At 36.6% G+C, this 22491-nt stretch overlaps 1 protein-coding gene across 1 annotated transcript in view; it reads right to left on the reverse strand.

Moving 5' to 3' along the window:
- Positions 1-30: 30 nt before the first annotated feature.
- The window catches only part of LOC146590753 (formin-F-like), a 39585-nt gene continuing 17124 nt past the window's right edge, over positions 31-22491 (reverse strand). The window contains exons 4-17 of the mRNA XM_085313887.1: positions 21681-21854; positions 19999-20147; positions 17612-17788; positions 16580-17006; positions 16233-16395; positions 12197-12308; positions 10795-10885; positions 10159-10245; positions 7739-7891; positions 5730-5859; positions 5569-5601; positions 3740-3843; positions 2521-2604; positions 31-277 (exon numbers count right to left, since the gene is read on the reverse strand). Coding sequence (XP_085170013.1) covers positions 173-277; positions 2521-2604; positions 3740-3843; positions 5569-5601; positions 5730-5859; positions 7739-7891; positions 10159-10245; positions 10795-10885; positions 12197-12308; positions 16233-16395; positions 16580-17006; positions 17612-17788; positions 19999-20147; positions 21681-21854 — 1989 coding nt within the window. The 3' untranslated portion in view covers positions 31-172. The remainder of the gene's footprint in view (positions 278-2520; positions 2605-3739; positions 3844-5568; positions 5602-5729; positions 5860-7738; positions 7892-10158; positions 10246-10794; positions 10886-12196; positions 12309-16232; positions 16396-16579; positions 17007-17611; positions 17789-19998; positions 20148-21680; positions 21855-22491) is intronic.

The following is a 22491-nucleotide window of genomic DNA, read 5'->3' on the forward strand; positions in this document are numbered from 1 at the left end:
ACAAAACTATACAGTATCAGCTGAATATCTCTTCAAATCAAAGTATACTGCTGTAAAGACTACATACTATCTATGAGCTACTTCATACTAATAAAATTTTAAAACCAATTAACCTAAATGTTGTTTCTTGGACTTCTCTTTCCCTTCCCTCTTTTTAAYAATTATGTTGTTTTTACGGCATGACATCAACACAGGCCTTCCTAAACTCACAAATAAATGAAGATATCCATCCAAATAGTTCCTGAGAGTCTAGATCTTGTGATTCCCCAAACTTTACCTGTAAATTTGAAAGAAAAAAATATGTAACATTAATATTATCCAGATAAGCTAAGCCATGTCCAAGATCTTAATGAAATGAATAGAGCAAGAGAAAGATTAAATACTTTCACTATTATTACTAATTAACAATTAATTTGGGGAGTTTTTTCATCTCCTTATGTTTGGTCCAAGTCCAAGYAGTATGAGATATGCCATGCTATTTTCATCTCTGATTGGGATATGGGTAGAACCTTACACACACACATTAACTTTCAAGCATAATGTTCGTACATCGACTGTTTCAGGTTCCTCACACTGGCATCAAAAGATCTTGCCTTCAGCCATAGTCCTGAATATACTTCTCTACTTGATCCCTTGGGCTGGCACTGGCACCAAACAGCCATGAAAATGATTAGTCTTCAACTGGAGCAGCCTCATCCCGCTGACCACACAGCCACGGGAGGGCTGGCTAGCACCGGCCCARCGGATGCTGTGGGAGAGCATGGGAGTGCTGTCTTGGTGCAGGATGTGCTCTTTCACTTGCAGTATCAATTTAGATTGACTTAAATTAAGCATTAAATCCCATTCTTACTTTAATACATTAATAAAGACCAAGAAAACTTAAAGTTGACTAAAATCTCYAGCAAGCTGAGAACCAAAACGTCCCAAGCAACAGTGGCCCCAGGAGCTGTCATTAAATTACTTGAATGACCCCTTTCCTGGTTTTCTCTATAGCTCAATCCCTCTGGCTGRGCTATAGATCTCTAGCTGAAGAAAGAAAATCAGTAAGTCATGAAGTTTCCTGGCTAGCAGTTTGTTAGAAGAATCCTGTTCATAAAAGAAAATTAGTACAAYAGAGAAATGGTTTATATTCCCTAGTGGGCATGGTAGCAGCACATCCAAACCAAAATGCTTTCATTCACTCCTYCTCCTCATCTGAAAAAGGTGAAAGGATGGAAAGTTTTTCAAAAGGACCTAAATAGTATTGGCATCAGATATACTCTACTATAAAACAACGTGTCATACTACAAAGTTCAGTATTAGGAAGGGCTCTCCTGCATTAATTAAAATCACTTCCAAACAAGTTCTCCAGTTCTGGGACTGAAGAGGATTTTTGTTATTAAATCTGTTGCTGGGATTTAATTCAATATGTTTGTCAGCATTTTCATGGATTTCTCCTTAATGGGATCAATGAGTTCAAGAACACGAGATGCCTGAAATAACTTTTTAATCAACCAGTAGAAATCCAGAGAACAAGCTCCAAAGACTTCAATAAAAAGTTTTAAAAGACATCTTGTGTTGCTACAAGTTCTTATCTCACCTTCAATTGAGAGCTATATAGTAATTGGATGATACAGCTCTCCCATGGCCGAATAGCAATATACTAGTATTTCAGTGTTTCATGATTGCAGATGAAATATATGGAAAGGTTTGGACAAAAAATTATTGATTATTCAGTTGATTAAGATTTTCTAGTATCTGTCATTATCTAAACACAATCATCTGGATATCATCTAAAAGGTTCTTATGAGCAAATCCTCTGTCTAGAGCTCAAAAACACAGTAAAAGAAACCACTCAGATATAACCTGGTCACAAAATTTTAACCTTATCCAGTGATACCTGATTAATAGTTTTGCAGGATGTCTTCCTAATTGCACCTCTTGGGTGCTACAAGCCCTTGATCTTTGGCGTGCCTCACCACTCACTCATGGTGTACCTTCAGKTAAAACAGTAATGAGAGAGGAATTTCCTAGAGCTAATGACCATCTGTGAAAAGTTGATAGCCCACAGCTATACCACAGGCAGTTATCCCCAATTTATTGTTAATTCCATAGAAGTGTCACATGCCAAGGTCACTGGCAGAATATAAAATTATAAAGGTGGACACGTGGATTTTACGAGCAACATGTTTTCCACAGCTACCTACAACACATTTGCAGATCAGATATCCAATCCCTAGGGAAGCTGAACTACTCCTTTCTAGTGCTCTTCAGATGATAGCCTGGCCTTTAATCACTCATGCTATTATGTATTTACTTTGTCTTTTTGCTATTTTATAAATCTGTAAATAAATCTACCTGAGACTAGCAATATTCAGAAGAAAAAAACCTCTAAATGAGAGAAATGAATCAAAAGTCTAACATTAGAGATTGAGGGGGRGGAGGGGGAAGTTAAAGTTTAGGCAACTTCTAGCCACATGGAAAATGAAATTATCTTCAGATGCAAATAAAGTATAAATTGCATTTTAATATAATATGTACCAGTATGTCACTGTAAAGCTTCTTCATTTCATCACATCTTCTTGACAGCAGGGATAGGTCCCCTTCATATTTCTGAATTAGATCCTGTAACAAAAATAAATCTTCTTAATTTGGTATAAGAGTGCGTGTTAAAGCAGGTATTAAACAACAGTAAGAACAAGAGAATTYAAGTCAAAATCTCCATGTCACACAAATTTCACACTTCACAAGACAGAAACACGGATCAAGTACACATATTTCAAATGCCATCAAATATAAAAAAGGAACATCAACATTAGAGAGCTTYTTACAGTATCATCCAATAACACTACTCAAATCTATCAAAAATTTACAAAGTTAAAAGCATGATAAAGTCTTAATTTCCACAGCAGTACATGTATCAGCATTTGGCATAATCTAATCCACTTGCATACAACACACTCTCAGTTGCTAATTCTTAAGAAAGAGTCATAAACAAGGCCATAGAAGCTTAAAAATAATATTTCTTAATCATAATTCCTTTGTAACATATTAATTTTAAACAACATTTATTGAAGAAATATACTGTTGAGCTGTTCCAGGGCAGAAGGGAACATGCTGATTAAGCAGATATCTGCACCACCCAATGAAGCACAGCTCAGAGATATTCAGGAAAGCAGAGGTGAACATAYCCTCACACTGGCAGAAGGGAATGCACTTACTGGAAGCAGCCCTGTCCAGAATCAGTGTAACTGCACTCTTGAGAGCACAGTCTTGTCTTTGGCTCTGCTGTCTCCTGACCAGAACTGGCTTGCCAACAGCCTGTTTCAYTATTTTTCCATTGTGTCCATCAGTCTGTCTTTAGCATGGGCAGAATCATTKTAGGTCAATCTATTCTCACAGTTTAGGCATATTCTTGGATGATGTTTCTCTATGCTATTTTCCCTGCTGTCTGGGGGCAGAGGAAGTTATTAAAATTCATATATGCTCTAAAATTGCTGTTGTTCCAAACTGTTTATTGTGGGTGGTTGTGTGGCTATCTGTTTCTCATCCAAGCCAGCCCATTTACCTGGGAAGCAAAAGGAGGAGATAYAGGAACTCTCCAAATCCCTTCTCATGCTTCATCTTATGATATGAGACACTACCAAGTAACTTTCTTTCTGAAATGTTCCTGAGTCCCTTGTCAGGGTAGGATTCAGTACAAACCAACTAGATAACTCATCTTTATCTCCAACCTAAAATAAGGCTGTGATAATGTTACCTTTAGTTCCTTGCAGAACTGTGACTCCTGGGGTGTTGCCTTGATCGTCTTGGGTTTGATAAGCCGCCTGCACTGAGTAACATTTTCCAATTCTTTTTTTAAAACTAAAACAAAATGGAAAGAAAGTGAGAAATTTAACCAGCATGTAGTTGTGCAAAAAAACCTGCAGATGTCTAATGGAAAAATTAGAGGAATATAGGTCTATAGTATGTTCACCYAGGAATATTAACTTGCCTTTATAAAATAGAAATCCTAGAAGAGGGATGAGTATTATGGAAAAAATAGTATGTGACCACATCACAAGCAACTGGAGGATAATGAAGAGGTCCATAGGCTGGTTATGCAGCAGCCATAAATCTGACTTTTTCTAGCTTTTAAGCATTTTAAGTAGCATTTGTCTAACCTAAGTTTTTGTGCATAAAATTCACCATTCCTTTAAAGTTAAAAAAAAAAAATCTATTCTATGTAATGGTAGGAAATCTTGTCATTCAGCACTACAGCAAACTGCTACCAYGAGAGCTCTAACTGTATAAAACAGTGGAGAAGAGGTCAGATTCATCCGTGGATCAAAGCATTCAGTCCTGAACAGACCRAGGTTTCAGTCTAGGACCTTCCTCCCGTCAAGCTCATGCAATACGTGCAGGAAATGAGCTCCKTGATGTACCTCTGGATCTACATGCTGAGAATTTGCAGGATTCATGCCATCCCTTTCCCTGGAGGATGGGAAGAGTTTGGGACTCAAAAGATAAAGGAGTGATCTGCACTCGGTCCATCGTGAATCCATGGAGGGAAGAGGCCAGTCATTCTCCGTCAGTTCCCACAATGCAGCTCCTTTGGTAGCTCCCAACAGTCTCTGGCATCATATCTGTTGTACCACTTTAGCCATGACTTTACAAATCTGGCTTTAAAATATATTCATTGATTTCGAAATGCTACCACCATTTTCCCCAAAGAACAAAAGTGGCTGAAGGGAAATAGTGATTTTTAGTTATTTATGCCTCCTAAAAAGTTGATTGGAACTTGTTGTAACAAAACCACACTTCTGCAACTTCAAGCCAAATGCCTGGTTGACTACCAAAGATTAGCAAAATAGTGCAAGGGCTTTTCACACTAAAGGCTGAGAGTGACTGCCGTTCTGATACATTATCAAATGCTGAAATGGGATATATTGGTCCATAGTTACAGTCAAAGCCCATGCCACATTTTCAAGAGATATTTTTTGTAAACTTTTAACACAATATAAGACATTCTTATCCACTTCTGTACSTTCTCTATGAGCTCACGAAAGGCTCAGTCTAAAATCCATTGACTTCTCTGGCCACCTTTGGAACTGTTCAGTGGTAAGTTCTAAATGCATCTGCATTGTATAGCTTACATTTGACCAACCTTATTCTATTCTCTCCTGGTGACTTCACTAGCGTATTCCTTTTTAGAGATGGATATCAGTTTGGTTCAAAGTTCTTGAACTTCACTACTTAACTGTACTAAGTTTTCTTCTGCTGTATTGCCTGCACCTGGTGACTGTTCCAGCAGTAACTTTGACAGAATACCTGTATTGCTTAACATTTGCAGTTTAAGATAAATTCTATTTACTATGGGCAGTATATTTTTGATATTTCTAAACCATCTGGAAGCACTTTAATATTTGTTTTTAAAAATTCCTCACAGTAACATGGCAGGTTAAATATCACCATAGAAACACTTCACCTCAATATTTTTTTCACCTTTACCTCACTTTACAAACTGCAGAAGTGCAATGAAAACCTGTTCCAAATGACTGCACAACCTATGAAAATCTTTCTCTGAATTTAGAAACCGTATTTACATACCATCAACTTCAGCACTGAGTCCTTTCATGGAAGCTGGAAAGGAACAGAGAGGGAAAAGATGATAATAAATATCATTCACACAGTGTGAAGGTGAGAGTTTCCACAAAAGAGTTGAGGGATTTTATTTTTTAGTTGTTGATATTTTCCCTCCATCATCTTACCGTCAGGAACAGCTTCAAATTCTGTCAGCTCTTGAGAAAATTTAGCCAAATCAGGCTCCTGTAAGAGGATCTGTTCCACAAGGGCATGAAGCAAGGTGAATGTTCTCTCCTTACCCCGCAACAGAGACAACTACAAATAGAATATAGCAATAATTGACAGACTGAGATATTATACTTTTAAAAAAATATATGAAAAAGCAAGGATGTTGATAGCTCCTAGGTAAATTTGACAAGAATAGAAAACACAATGGAATTAAACTTCTCCTTYTCAATCTGCCATTTGGCAGACACTCTTGATTAAGATCAGCTTTACACTTTCATATCCATTGACCTTTCTTTTTCTTTTGTGTCTTCTTATTCACAGGGATCTTTTTTAACTTAAGGTATCCTAATTGATTGCAACTGATTTTGGATCTCCAAACACAGTCACGTACTCCTTTCTACTTAAAACACTATGCTGTATTCATGTAGATAGTAAGGYTCCTTAATTGGATCTAGGGAGATGCTCTCTGGCAGAAAATGGTTTTGTAGACATTTTTCATTATGATAGATGTGATATCACAGCCATTTAAAAAAAAATATATAAGCTGTGTCTCAGAATTGTCACTAGTATTATAAATCACTCACTCATATATTAAAGTCTCCAGATGGAAAAGACATCTTAAAAAAAAAAAAGAAAAAAAAAATCCTTCTCTCTTCTATTTACAAACCAAGCATAATTTTACAGTAGCCTTAAAGGTTCAAGGCAGCTTAGGAAATAGTATCTATTTCTTATTTCTTTAGCATAAGAAGATCATGCTCTGTCACTGGTAGGTTGAGGGGGAGAAAAAATTCCCTGAGCTCAGTGGCAACATGTTCTGATGGCAAGTTCTGATGAGGAGGGGAAAGCAACTACCTTAAAGCTAATAGAAAACTCAGCCTCGTGTCATGCAAGTGCTAGGTCAGCTAAGACACAAGAACTAAGAGCTAAACGGTGGGTTTTGAAGGGCAGATCTCTGTCAGGACAGAGAAAAGGTCAGAATAGGCATTTTCTCCTCCTATTCAATCATACATTGGACCACTACTAGGGCTGGTGGGACTGAAGCAATGCTGGAATGGCCAGCAGATTTTAACCGTTCTGCACATACATAATCCTGCTGCTTTTGACATCAGTTTGTATCTTCAAAGCTACACTGAAAAGAATAGGGTAGGGAACAGAATATTTATCTTTAAAGGGTGTAACAGGTGTCCTGATTCCCAGAAGGCATTTTTAGGGCTATGAAGCCCACTGTTTGAACCTCCTAGCCCAATGCTTCCAGTCATACTCTGTGCAGTACCACTTCCACAATCCACCAAGGCTCGGGCATTTGCTCCAGAAGTTTCACATACATTTCACCAGTTAAAACTGCTGCAGGCAAATTTCACTTTCTTTGAATTTATTCATTTATTTATATTCTACTAGTGAAACTTTACCTTAAAAAAATATGTAGCACTTGTTATAAAAGACCTCTGCACTGAAGTAAAAAGCTGAAGTGCTAAGAGGAATTGCTCCAGTGCCATACCTTTTCTTCCACTACCTTTGCAGAAGAAATGCCATAGTCACAACCTCTGACCACTGTGAAACAAAACCAGATCCCTATAACAGCGTTCTGCACAAAGCTGCAAATTACTAAACTAGCTAGTGGCTCACTGCTCATGTCTTCTCTAGCTGTGGGATCTCAATATCAGAGCAATCAGCATTTCCRTATTCTACCTTATTAGAAAAACAGCATGTTCAACACCACAGTGCCCCCATGTACCCAGYGTTCTTGTCTGAAATGGGGAAATGCACCTTGTTACAATACATGTTAAAGAACATGTTGTTAAACCAGACTTTGTTTCTAGTGTAATCAAGAGCAGATGTTAAAATGTTAGCTATTCATTAAAAATGATTGCCTTTCTCCACATTGAGGGMAAAACTTAGTTTRATGTTAATGGCTAACATACATTATAATACRATGATTTTAATGACAAGAAAAATATTTACTCACTTTCATCAAAGACGACAGTCGAAATCCTCTAGCCTTCTCTTTTCCAGCCTTTTCATTTAAAAGGTTCCCAATGGCTAAAATGTACTCCAAGACAGCTATAAATTTCTGGCTGGATTGMAGCTGCTTACTTGCTTGGATTTTCTGGTTTATTAGCTGAAATAYGGGTACCTTCTTTCAGTTCAGATTGAAAGTATGAGTTAAGCAATGGCATCTTTACCTTCCCTTTGCCAAGCCTCATTGTTTTAGCTAGAGTAAATAAGTCAGAGAGAGTAAATATCTTACTGTTCAACTTCCTTTGGAGAACAGGCCAGGGGTTTTCAGCAAAGACCAGTCAAAATTCTGCCACTAAGATAAAKCTAGTGTTGGCACAGCCTCCCTGCCTCAGTTGGAGGTCACATCCTTTCTGGCTTCCAAATCAGCTTTGCCAAAAGAACTTCAACCTCATCTCTTAAAAATGCTTCTGAATAAAAAATATTTTGCTGTTTGAATGCACCAGATTGCACCAAATGTCAGGCATCAGGGGAAGACATAGCCTGAAGCGCAGTGTAAGGTTCTCCATCCTTCACCTCTCTACCGTCTGTCTATACTAGCTAGAAAACTGTTATCAAAATTCTTGGTACAGTTTCCCCACAAGTAAGAATAATTTCCTGTAATCAAACTTAATTTCCATTTCCCCAGGGAAGCCACCTCCTTTATCAGTCTATAGATACAAGAGGTGTTTTTGTTTTAATTAGGAAATGTGTATTTTTCTACTGCCACATCTATCTTGATCAACCACCAACATATAAAATTTAAAAACAGGGAAAGGAGAAAACTTATGGGAGGGAGTCTTGAAAGACCTTGTTAAAACATTCATGGCACATCACAGGGCCAAACAATACTGAAAGTTAATATTCAGACTGTCCAATAAAATTTTAGGTGTCTAGTTTAAACATTACATATATATATATGCRTGTAGTGTGCACAAATAATAAAGTACTTAGAGAACCAATCAACAGTTTAATGAACAATAAATATCCCTTAAAGCAATTGGTATACTATAGCTTACAAATTTTCAAATATTTGATTTCAATAGAGGAGAGCAAATGTGTCACATTATACCAGGCAGGGTCAGAAATCTGTGCATCTCCCCAGTGTTCTCCATCTGTTCCTCTTCCGAGTTTTGTTCACAGCCAAACAAAGGATAACAAATCTGACTTGCATCAACTTTCAAAATGTGCTTTCATTTCCATGCAGAAAAAAAGTAAAATCTTTGAAACATTTTGACAAAAACAGAATTGTGTTATTTTGAATCAAAGCATAGACAAAGCCTGGCAGGAAAGGCAGCAGTTTGGAATAGGAAGATCCAGCTCCTTCCAACTCAAACACTGTTAATTTTTTCCCCTCCCACCCTACCCTCCTTCTCAGGCCATTCTGAACTAGGCAGAACTCAGCTTGAACTCAATTTTACAACATTTCAGTTTAATGATGTAATCTTTAGGATAGGCAGCCTGTTTCAGTCTTTTGGAAGCAGTAATTTTCTGTGAGAKGCTGGTCCAATAAACTCGCTCTAACTATCCATGACTTTGGATGGTTCCTTCAGCTTGTGGGGCAAAAATCTTCCCACATAAGGGATCAAATTTTAATGGTCAAATTCCCCTCTATCTTATCACTTACCAAAGAATGGGAAAAGCTAACAACTCCACATGAAAATCTGAATATCTTTTCCTGTCTTTTTCCCACTCCTTTGTGGGTATTTATTGCATTACCAGATCCATCAGCAACTGTTCCTTCAACCTTAGTGAAATACGAATGATATTAAATGCATACACGTATACRTACATGCATATAAGAGCCCTGTAAAGTCCTCATTTCTTACTGTGTTCTGTTTTGAACTTTTACTGTAGAATAGTCTCGTTAGCAAAATACAATAAAGTAAAAGCAGTTCTGCCAGCTAATGTCTCAAAAAAACCCTGTATTCTTTAACGTCCCCAGAGAAAGGGTCACACGGATCGATCTGAGCTCAGTTCCATGTGCTTCTCAGGTCCTGCTTTCTGTAGAAGGCATTTGCATTACCAAATGACCCCAAATTTTGGATTCCCAAAGGCACTCCAAATGCACCAGCAGGTGGTCTGTATTACACTGCAAATACAATTTAGCTGCATGTTACTTACAACTCTTTGGCTATCAAAGCCAGAAGCTACAGWGACTTTTTAAATTTTTTAATTTGCTTTTGAGCAGTGCAGGAAAATGATATTTTACACATTAGGCTGCCTAGATTATTACAGCATAAATTGTGCACATTATGGCTTATGAACTGTTTCCTTGTAGAAAAAAAATCTCCACACAGTTTGAAATCTGCATTGAGTTCATTTGCCTCTCTGATATCCAACCAATAGATTCTTATTACAAGCAAACAATTAAATAGGCACATTACTTACAGGCTCTAAATCTTTTATGCTCACAGGGAGTTCTCGTATGGTAAGTAGGAGATCCAACCTCTGGCCTAAATGTGGGATTTTACACATCTGCATAGAACAGAACAGAAAAGGAATCCAAACCCACGTTTCAACTCAAACATGCATGTATCTCTCATAATATATTGAGAAATTCAATTGTAGCATAGTTTTCCTAATTTCTGTACTTATTAATCTTACTCTAGGCCTTAAGTCGGAAGATGTATGATGGCAAATACAGAAATCACATGTCAGAAACATACTTGCTTTCCATATGTAAATTCAAGAACTCGCTGTGTATGAACATAGGGACAGATGCTATTTAAAACAATGTTTCTTGTGAACAAGAATAGTTAAATACACACAATTTTACACTTTAAGCTTTTGGAAATCTAGCTCAGAATAAAGCAGTTTCTAGTTTCAAGGAATGGGAGGGAGTGCTACTCAGAAATGCAAAGGGATAAAAACTCTCTCCACAATTTTTGTGTATCCCCTCATCAGCTAAACCCTCTTACACTGCTTTTGGGTGAGATTGGAAATTTAAGTTCCAAACAACTCCTTCTCATAGCAGTTTTATCTAGAAATTTAGCGTGGTGTGTTTTAATGGCTGTTCCTTCTTACCTCTAACATAAACTGATCAACTATGTGCAGCTCTGAAGRAGACCCCCTGAAGGACTGGTACCTTTCTACATCTTTCGGTGTTGGCATATATCTGTAAAACAGTAAATAAAATTAAATGTCCTCTTTCATGAGCATTGTTTTAGTGTAAAACAATCATTCTATTCCATGCATTGGGATTTCGTACTGTTTATTGTTTCATGTATGGCAATTCGGAGCTRTACACCTTTCACCAGCTCACAATCTGCTGTGTTGCTGGTGTCACTATAAATGACAAAGCCCCTCAGGCTGCATGGAAACTTCCTTCAGAACTTCGGTACCCTTAAAAATTTTAAATATTCACAAGCTTTTCTATGTCATTTCATAGTTCAAGCAAGCTCTGTACAAGCCATCTCGTATAATGACATTAATTCCATATATGTTACTCAACTGTTTTTCCTGTTCTCATCACCTTCTAAGTGTAGACATAACTGCATGGATTTAAACATTATTGTTGATGTAGAGATAAGGATTAGGATTTAGCCAGGATTACTTTCATGCCACAGGAAGTAGGCATATTGGTGGCAAAATAGATTGGTTACTTTCCGACTTTCTTCACCAGCTTCATCTTTTTCCAGCCTCCTTTTAGCAAAACACTCTAATATTTTCTCATTTTGAAGCAAGAAGCAGTTTCACATCAAATTTTCATATGAATGTATTTAATAAAATGGTGCAGGTGTCATATGCCTTGAATGGAGACTTGGCTGTATAATGGACACTAATTTAGGACCTGCTCCCTTCCTGGGTCATAAACTATTCAAAACGATACAATCCATTTCCTACAAATTTTACATGCCAATAGTTTGCTTGCACTCCCAAAATCTATTCCTCTCAATATAATAATTCATTTTTTTTAAAGATACAAAAATTTGCATTCTGCTTTGAGCCCCAAATCTCTGCCACTAAGAAATACTGATATTCTTAATATCCTTTCCCAATCCAAAGCAATTTGTTTTCCCCTTTCCAAATGAATACTTAAACAGGGAACCAAATTTCTTACGCTTCTTTGATTTGTGACCCCGTGATAGAAGGTAAGGCTGTGAAGCGTTCCCATTAAGTTACAGCTGCTCACTACCACAATCGATTCTTTTATTAACTCTGCTCCTTGTAAGCTGTTCACAAAATCATGTCAGGCTTGCTGTCATTTCCTAAACAACACGGGGGAGAATGACATTCTGGGGAACACTGTACAATCTTAGTTGTGAGGCCTGAGATTTCCGTGTACAATCCTAACTTTTTATTTACAGTCAGGAGAGGTTCAATGTCATAGTAGTATCTTTCCTGAATTTCCCATTATTGGCAGAAAAATATGCTTTTTCCAAAAGGTACAATTATCATAAATAAACAATTGAACCCCAAAGATTACCTTCTTAGTGCTGTAATCTGCTCATCTGTAAGTCCACCATTCTCTTCATGTATAATGTATAATTTTTCTTTCAGCTGGCTTGGTTTTATTCGGAAACTTTTAAGAAAAATGTCTAGGGGAAAATGATTCTTAGATTACTTGAAGGAAAATGCTCAGGGGGAGGAAAWACATCAAAACATTTTATATTTGCTTCCCAGATAAAATTTTTCACTTAGTAGCTACTAATGCTAAAGTGAAAGCTCAGTCTTCGTATTTCCTTTAAATACATAAAGCATCAGTCAAGCAAAAATATGTTTCTGTCAAAACATATTCAATGCTTATGACAAAACTATCAATATACTGTTATAGGAAGGTATTAAATATTTTCTATTATATATTTCTCTTGTACTCAGCTCAGTAGTGAAAGTAAATTTTAATTTTTCTGAATAAAATTGCCATGTATTTGTATATTATAATACTTTGAAGGTTAAAGAAATTAAATACTCCATTTGTTTTGATTTTGTTTACTTCTTTTGCTTCTTTTCTAGTCTTGAAAAGAAAGTAGTTAAGAGTCCTGGCAACAAAATCCCAAATCAATCCCAAATGAAGGCAACCTAGGAAACAGAAATGCTCATTTCTTCCACACTGCCCAAAGAGTATATTTTAATACTCTCCCTTGCAGACCTCATTGACAGATACTCCTTCCTGGCATTCTAAAATGTGATGAACGTTGTGTACATTTTGTAATGTTTTAACACTTCTGCGCAGACATGGGGTTGGGTCATATCACACAGTATGCAAGGGACATGGAAATAAGCTCTCTGTTTCCCAAGCAGGCAAAGATCCATGAGGAAGGCTGTTGCTCCAAAAAAAAAGGACCACTTTGTCATGCCAGTTATTCTTTAACCTGTCTCTGTCATCATTACCAAAGGACAARGGAGTGAAAAGGAAAACACAAGGAAGTGAACACAAGGGATCAACAGAGAAAGTGAGAAAATTTAACGTGCTTCTCAGTGTAGCATTAAATTGCCCTCGAGTCTGCACTGGCAGAACTCTTCCGAGCAGCACAAAAGGACTGGGAAGGAGATATCAGGAAGGATTTGTATCATTTATCCTTTATTTCTCCAATTCTAAAACAGTCCAGCATTTTTCAGGTAATAGAAACTTGCTGTGGCCTAGGTCATATAATAATGGCTCTCAGGAGATTGTTGGCCRGTGGAGTGTATTTCATTTATTCCTTCTCTTACAGACTTGCCACTCCTTTACTTCTGTTGTAAGATCCAGCTTTAGTGCTAAGCATGGTAGAATCATTTTCTTTCTTATGCATTTTATGCCTTATACCTTACACCTTTCAAACCATATATTTTTTCAGCTGGGAATCTGTCTGTATGTAACAGAGTGATTAATTCATAATAAAACGTTGATTTTAAAATTTAGCTACTTCACTTTCACAAACAGTCCTCAAAGCATTTAAGATTTTCTTAATCATTTTCTGTGTTTGAAATTAACCGTTGAATAATTCCTGGTCTTCAGACTTTATAAAAGTAATGAGCCACAAATATTTTACAAGTGAAATTCAAAATGTTCTCTGTTGATTAGACAAAGGTCACAGAGGTTTTTTTCAGCTCCTTGACTTGGTTACACATATTCTAGAACTGGGTTGCTGATGAAAATACTTGTGGCAYAGATCCAGAATTAGTTTTCCAATCACCTCTATAAATTCATAATTCACTGTGTTTGTTGAATTTATTTTCCAGAACACTCATGAAAAGCTGGATGAATACAGTGATGTATCCTTAATTCAAATAAAAGTCCACTATTCTTCTATAGTATTTACCTATCTCTAGAAACAGGTGAGTTCAGGTCTCCATTCCAAAGTTTCTTTCATTCCAAAAAAACTATCTGCAATTTTTTCTTCATAAGTAAAATACATTTACCCCCTACTCAGTTACTAACAATTTATTGATTTTTTCTTAACAGTGCTATGATGTTGAATTTCAAAGTATTTTCTAAGCAAAATAAGGATTTTATACACAGGAAACTGAGGYTCAGAAAGAGTGAAAAGCATCAGTCATGTCACATAAGCTGGTATTCTGACTCCAAAGTCGGTTTTCCACCCAATAAATCACACATACTTGGATTAACATACAGGTTATACCGTCTCCTAAATTTTTTTTTCTTTGATAATCTGAGGGTGTTTCTCTTGTCTCTCTGAAACATTATTCTCCATATGGCAGAAAATTACTTTGTCTAAAAGAAGGCACTAAATAACTTAGGAGTTTTTTGTGGTTTTGCATACATTGGGCTGGAATTTAGTGTATATATCTTCCCTGTTCTCATAACTYTCTTCCATTTTCCATTTTTCTCTTGTGTTTTGAAACCCACTCAAATTCTCAGGAAACTTTAACGTACAGGCATTTTGTATCTTCATCTTTTTATTCATTAATTTAAGGACTGTGGTTTGCAGCACTTGCTGGAAGATTAATCAGGATTTTCAGGATGAAATTAGCTTTTGATCTAAGTAATGTCCATTACATTAAGTATATGCCAAAACTCTCATTGATGGGACTTTAAGGATAAGATTAAGAAATGGATGTAGACTGTCTCAATGAGAAAAGTTGTAAGTGAAAAGGATCAAACAGGAGAATGGTTCTATTTGCAAACCAAAAGAAAGAAATTTCCTAAACGAAACTGCAATGATGTAGCAGATAAAAGTGCTATTTCAGGATTCTTTATCTACGACAGTAGTTTTGTATCAATTACTTCCTTTTAACTCCTCAAACTGTTAGTCCATGGATGCAATAATTCCACCAAATTATTTCCATTTACAGTTGCCAATTAAAACTTTACAAGATCTCCAAAGTGTATTCTTTCTTATCAATAGTCATAAAGATGAAATTGTTCAAACTTCAAAAAACTTACCTGTCCCAAATTCTTTACACAGGTAATATTTTCTTAAAATGGTGGTAGGTTATAGAATCTTTTAGCATCTCTGATCATAACAGAAAGCAGAGTAGCCTTTGAAGAACAATTACTCTTGTTCCTTTAATATCTATCACTTCTCATTAGGGTAACTGAAAGACCTTCATACCGATTTATCAGTAAGGTTAGGACTATATGTTGAGCTGTTTCATTAGCTGTGAAAGACTGATGTAGGTTAGCCCTTGGGCAGAATCATACCCACGACATGAGAAGGAAGGATGTGTTTCATGATCACTCATTCAAGACAGAAATTTACAGTCTGAGCTATTTGAGCCTGTCTAGAGATAGACCAGCGGAGTTCCTGGAACCTGGTTTGTAGGCATCCCACCAAGCCACTTCCACCTACATGAATATTCTTAAACTCAGTATAGGAGAGGGCTACCTTCTGAACTGGTTTCTGTTTATTTAAATCACCTGGCCAGCCCTCAAAGGCTGAAAAGCCTTTGAAATCAGTCTTAACATCAGTTTCACAGGCTTTATGCCTGCCCTAAGATAACAGCTTGAGAASATAATCATGCATTTTATACCAGGAGAAGAGAACTTTGCTGTGCAACAGGATGGTCTGCAAACAGCTAGTGAGTTTGTTTTATCATTTTTGAAAGTAAAGTTTGTAGTCTTAATGAAATGAGTTAAGCCTCATGATAGACCATCATTCCATAGCACTTACTCACCTTGTCTAGATTTTGTATCTAAAGCATTAAGTTTAAAACAATTTTCCTTGAGATTGTCTTCTGTCGTTTAATGGACTACATTTTTTGGAAACTTTTTCCAGATATTCAGCCTACATTTTTCCTTCCCTTTTTTATTTCATCCTGTTACTATTGATTATAAAATACTACTCTAAAAACACTGCTCTCATCTTGATGCTTCTACTCTTTACATCATTAAGATTCATATTTAAAGCAAATGAACGATGAGGTCTATTTTTTATAAATAAGTAGATAGGCAGTGAAAGATCATTTAGACATGAGTTTACTTCCTTCATAAAGAAATGGCAGAAATTACAAACACAAAATGCATACAGTACACACCTCCATTTTCAGATAGGAGCACACAGTTTTTATTAATAACTTACTGAAGTTATGTGCAACTTTTTGATCCAACATGATTTGCTGATTCACTGAAGATTCATTGCCAGAAAATACTGTCATGTCCTGGATCTGGAACTGATCACAGAGTCTAGATACATCTATTTTTTTCTTGTCTGGGTCACATGATCCCCAGATGGATTTTTGAATCTAAAAATACAAGTGCAACAGGGTAAACAAAGACCAACAGAATAGAATCTTTTTTCATCCTAACATACAGAAGAGCATCCAGTTTGTTCTGTGACACAATTGTACTTTTATGATAACTATAAGTTAATTCACGTTAGGATTTTTTTTTCTTCTCTTTAATAGCTACCATCAGTTTCATCCTCACCTTATCCCAAGGAACAACATCCCAGTGAAAGGCTTTGGTTCTCTTTGTCAATGGAGAGAGGCTGCAGGGCTGCGGGAAAGCAGGTGGGGCTGGTGGCACCTCTGCCTTGCTTATGGAAAGTGGAAGAGATGGTGACACTGGCACTACTTCCTCTTCTGCAGGCTTCGTCTGTGGGGCAGACGACTTCTTTGGACTGGCTGCTGCAGAGCTCACRCTAATGTGGAGTGCATCCTCTGGCTGTTTATTCCGGGATACACTAACTTCCTCATAATCAGCTTCAGAGGCGATGCATTCCTGAGATGCTTCCYGAGGCAGTGAAACACCATTCCACAGCTGACAGTACTTTTCTATAAGAGACACCCATTCATTCTGGAGCTTGCTAACATCCTCTGTCCTGTTATTTTGGACAGTAAAGGGTATTCGAAACCTGAAATTTAAGAATGTCATATATAAACACAAGGAAGTGTAAATAACATGCTGACTAATACAGCTACAAATATTTCTTATTTAAGCAGAATAATGTTCAAACGCTTTAGCTGTCAAAGGAGCCTAGTGCTGGTGACTCTGACCTTTTCAGACACAAGTTAATTGTTTGGATGTCTAAGRTCAGAGAGCTGAAGTTTTGCCATATATTGACTTTGAGGTGCAGCTACCTCATAATTCCTCTTCTCCACCTTAGAGAAAGGTGAACAAAGTCTTACTACKTTTAGTAAACAAACTAGTCAGAAATTGCTCACATATCAGCCTTATCAAGCTGAATGATGCATCTTTCCACTGCCTTCTGATGTGAGCACTAGGCAGTTTTTGTGGGTAGTATTTCAATGTACCTTCTCAATTCCGTATCATGGTACTTTTGATTCTGCCTTAAAATGAATCTGCTTGTTCTGCCAGCAAGCCAGAGCACAGCAATGGGAGGGGTTGTCTAATTTTGRTAGCCTAGTTTCTCCACTGCTGACACTGAGATTCTCTGTTGCATGACCTTGTTTTCAGTTGTTCTGCTTTAACAAGTTATTAATTACCAACTATACTTACAAATAATTGTGTTCTTTGGTCTGGACTGAAAAGGTACCACATCCATTCTCCTTGCTGACACTCACATTACCACCTGACAAATTAATTGTGTTTGTTACAGGGTCTTCATTCTTGTTCTCTCCTCCCAGACCTATGCAATACAAAGTCAGTTCTCCTTCACGTAGTTGCACCAAGTACCTGAAGGACAAGGAATGGAGATACAGTTCATTCTTCATTGATTACTTATTTACACAAGCCTTCTTGCCTTTGTTAAAGCACTTTCTAATTTCAGTAAGTCTCCACATTCCTATAGCATCTTCCATGGAACAATCAAAACTATCAATCTAGAGCATAACACCTTTGAGATAAGGGCTTAGTCTCATCTGATATGAATAAACTGTGATACAAAATACGTAATTCCTGCCTGCCATTCCTATGATCAAATGAGAGAGCTAGAATTAAGAACAAGATCTGACTACTGACTGAAAATTACATCCTGTAAATTTCTTATCTACACCTTGTCCTTCCCATTCTATGTATTATCCTCATTTGCTTGTTATGGATGGTCTTTTAAACTGTGAGCTTTTAAGGGAATTTACTATGTGACTACATAGCACCTAACAGGACAAAGCTTTGGAGTTTCTGGGTCTTCCAGGTTTTACTGCCACCAGGCTACGACAAATCAAATAATATAACTTAGTCCACATTCTTATAGACCAGTAACTCTCCTTCTTGGAAATGCCGTCACGCATGTATCTCGAATGGCCCTGGGCACCTTCATTCCCAAGAGCCACCTGACAGGAAGGTGTTACAGAATTCTGAGGGTTTTCATCAGAAGTCACTTGGCTCATACTGGCCCAAAGTGTGGGTTATTACTCTTTAGATGATAAATTATTCTGGGCACAAATTAGCTGACTATATGCAGCTTCTATTACAGCAGAATCTTCTGCCCGAGTCTCTCTTCTAAGATTCTTCTCTACTCCTTACAACGCATATGAAGGCCCCATACTCAACAGCAACGTTGGGGGTTTACTGTATGCGCTTTTTATTCTTATTTAAGTATTTGCATTCTCATTTCTCTTGAGAGTTACTGCATTTCTTTATCATTCCGACAGTTCTATCAGACCTTTTTTTTTCTTCCTCTTTCTCTTCAAGGTGTGGCTATTTGATTAAGGTGTTATATGAGGAATTTAAATAAGCTTAGCTGCACCAGAAGAATTAAACATAAAATATAAATTGCAACTATTCCCACATAAACAGTCAAAGCGATAAGAATTGTTTAATAGAGCTGGCATTTATATTGATCTCCCCTTTCTTTAAAACAGGAACTTACAGTTTAATCGGATCTTCAGATGTTTCCACTATTATTTACTTTGCAAAAAAAAAAGAAAGGATTAATATCAAGTGGAAAGCAACCAGGGCTTTACTTCACAAGATAAATAAAAATCAATTTTTGTTTGTTAACAAACTTGTTAGATGTTGCAAGGTAACAAATCCTGGGACACACTTGAGGATAGTGTTTACAAGACATACAGCGGTAGCCTTTTAAAAACAATTAAAATCATTTTATGTGCACTGTGAAGTCTTTTGAGACAATTACCCTGTGCAGATAATTACAACTTTTTTTCATTAGTTTTTACTAGGGAGACTTTCGTTCTCTCTCACTCCTTTGACAGTATAAGCAATGCCTGACTGTGATAAAAACAGAAGCAGTGTTTTAGAAACTGGCTCAGGGAAGAGTCGGCTGTCTGTAGGATAGGCAGCAACCTACGTAAAAACCATTGTGGCTAGTTCACCAGTTCAGTAAGAGGCTAACAGGAAGCAAAGTCGTTCTGATTTTTTTTTTTTTTTAGCTTCGGGGCTGCAAGGAATGCTGGTGGCAGATTTCCTACCGAATAATGATTCCTTTTTCCAAAGCCACCAGCCAGTAGGCCACCCTGGTTGGCCATCTCTACAAGAGAGAARTTCAAAACACCCCAAAAAATGAATTAGGAGTTGCAGGACAGCCATTTGACCGGTATGAGTCAATGAATCACAGCACTCCTACACTCTTTTTCTGCTTTGACAGTATTTTTTTTCTTTTCTTTATGACAGAAAATGGGATAGAAAAAGAGTAAAAATGTAAACAAAGAAGTCTCTCCATCAAATCACTCTGAGCACCATTATGATTATACATTTGTATTGGGAAAGCGTACAGAATCTCTGACACACTCCGGAATACACTACTCCAGTAGTGTGTACTGCTACAACTAACTTCCATGTTTTCATCACATACAGAYAGGGCATCTAATTTTTAATTAAATATAATCAAATAATTATCAAAACAAAATCCTAATTTAAAGTAGTTTTTTTTTAAAAAAAAAAAACAAAATCTACAGCCCAGAGGTCCACAAAGATAAAGTTCGTACTTCACCCATTGAACGGACGTAAAACTGTTTTGCTGCAAATCCAGCACTCCTTCATGTATCACATCATATTCCGTAGGTCTTCCAGTAGAGGACTCTGCTGGTCTCTTGTATGAATTACTCTGTATAACTCTGCTCAGAAGATATGCTATCTATGTAAGAAGTGACAGTAGAGAGCATATTTTGCACGGTATTTCCTTCGAATCAGACATTAATAGATTTTTCTTTAGGTATAWAAACTATAGACAATGCTATAAAAAGTATCCAAACAGGTAGAATAATTTAATTTAATGTAAAGTAAATAGTGCCTTTCTATGATGCTAAGCTACCTAATTGCAATTTGTTATTATACCTATGCTCCTGCATGTATTTATGGGTAAGCATAGTAAAATTTCCTTTTTTTTTCCTTCCTACAGTAAGCCCTAAGGAAGGTTTACTGTAAAATACAATTTTAGTTTTGTATTTCATATACATAAATTCACAGGCAAAGTTTTTGTTCAACTCAGTTCAAGCCCAGCTAGGACTTAATTGATTTATCTTGAAATATTAAATGAACCCAACAGAAAAACAGCCTACAATTAAAAATAACATGGATTAAGTCGGGTGTGAATTTAAAATGTTATATGGTTATATTTGAGTATTCTTCAAACAGAACAAAAGTACCTTTATGTGTACTCCTGGTGAATGTAATCTATTTTGAAAATTAACCTAATTAACCACAAGGAGCTTGTTGTTCATCTGGRAAAAAGTTTCTCTATATGGTGCAAATTAAAAATTTTCACCACGGATGACTCCGCCTGCAAAAAGTGTCTTACCAGTGGGCTATATTGAAACTTTGGATACAAATTCTTCCATGCTTTCTGAGAGTTTGTATCTTGACCTAAACTGTGCAGCTTGCTCTAGCACGTCAGTAATGGAATGAAATAAATTCCAGGCATTGAATAACCCTGAACATGCGAGTTATTTGCATTGAAGTGGAAGGCTAGCAATAACATCATAACCTGAGTTTCTCAAATTTCAGTGTAGAGTCTAATTACATTACTTAAAATACTTGATTGAAGCTGGAATTCAAAAGGAACTGAAACCTCAAAATCAAACAGTTCATACAATATCTTGCACGATCAGTTAATTACTCAAAGATCTAGTAACTGTACCTACACTGTCTTCCTCTGATAATTTTATAATTTCATTGTATTTTGATGGTAACAGATGATTTCCTAGCTATTTTTCACAGTATCATGATGGCCTCATTCATTTTTCTTAAATGCATGCATTTTTATAAATATATATCTTGCATAAAGAGGAAACAGCTATCTAGAAAACATCAGTTAAAATTCAGCTGTGCATATCATCATCAATTTTGATTGCTTGTTTTAATATAGTCTCAGACCAAGTACATTCAAGGTGTAGTTGAAGACATGCATCTATTTTCACTGTATCATAACCCTTGCTCGCCACACGTCTTTAATCACAGAGTGAACTTTAGCAAAATCCTAAAGCCAAGCTTTATCCTAAGCTCATGTTCCCTCTGTTCTATAAACAAACACATATAGAATAAAGACATACATATGTCTGTGCTTGCACAATACACAGCATAATAATGCGTATTTATAGTTGGGGCCTGCTGGCTACTACCAAAATATTGTTATTTATAATACCCTATCTCTGACAGTGTAAAAACTTACCTTCCTTTTATCATCAAGAGACACTGCTTCTAACTCATAATCTTGGCGCCCATGAAACACAATGCTGAAGCGTCTCCTTTCAGAATCTTCACAGGCTTTGACTTGTGAGAAGGGGAATTGTTTCTTAATAATTCCTTTTTCAATGTTAAAAATGGTCTTTGTGTTGAAATCAATCTGGAATAGAAAGTTCTTCATTACTTGATTCCATCTTTTCTCTTCATTGAAGAGGAGAGAGAGCACCTCCAATATTAACATGCAAGGGCATTTAGATAAAGCACCAGCACAGAATATGTATCTATTTTGCCAATGATTACAATACAAAATGACWTTCCATCATCAAGATACTGTACTATATTTGTTTTGGTTACAAAACAGATATGTATTCATTGTAACTCTGTTTCCCTATCTCTTTTGATAAATATGCATCAATTTATCACTCTGAAGTATTATTGCTTTTGAAATTTCTCTTGTCTTATACACCCCAGTGTAAAAACTCCCCATTCAGCAGTAGTGGCAGCACAAACTACTAGCATGACCATCTCAGTAGAGATTCAATTACTAACTGGTTCAACCTATGCCCCAGTGCTAAAATGAAGTGAAGGTGGTTATTTTTATTCAGTAGCTTCTGTGTCAGAAAAACAGGGATTCTACTGGGAGATTACTTTCTAACACAAATATTAGTGTTTTGCTTTAGATCTGACCTACACACAGATTTCTTGCCTACATATATATATGACACATATATAATGCCTATATATATAGCCATGTATGTATGTAGGTAGGTAGGTAGAGATATATAGCATGTCTACAT

This window comes from Rhea americana, unplaced genomic scaffold (assembly GCF_003343005.1).
Source record: "Rhea americana isolate MKP2758 unplaced genomic scaffold, rheAme1 scaffold_4, whole genome shotgun sequence".
Taxonomy (NCBI): Eukaryota; Metazoa; Chordata; class Aves; order Rheiformes; family Rheidae; genus Rhea; species Rhea americana.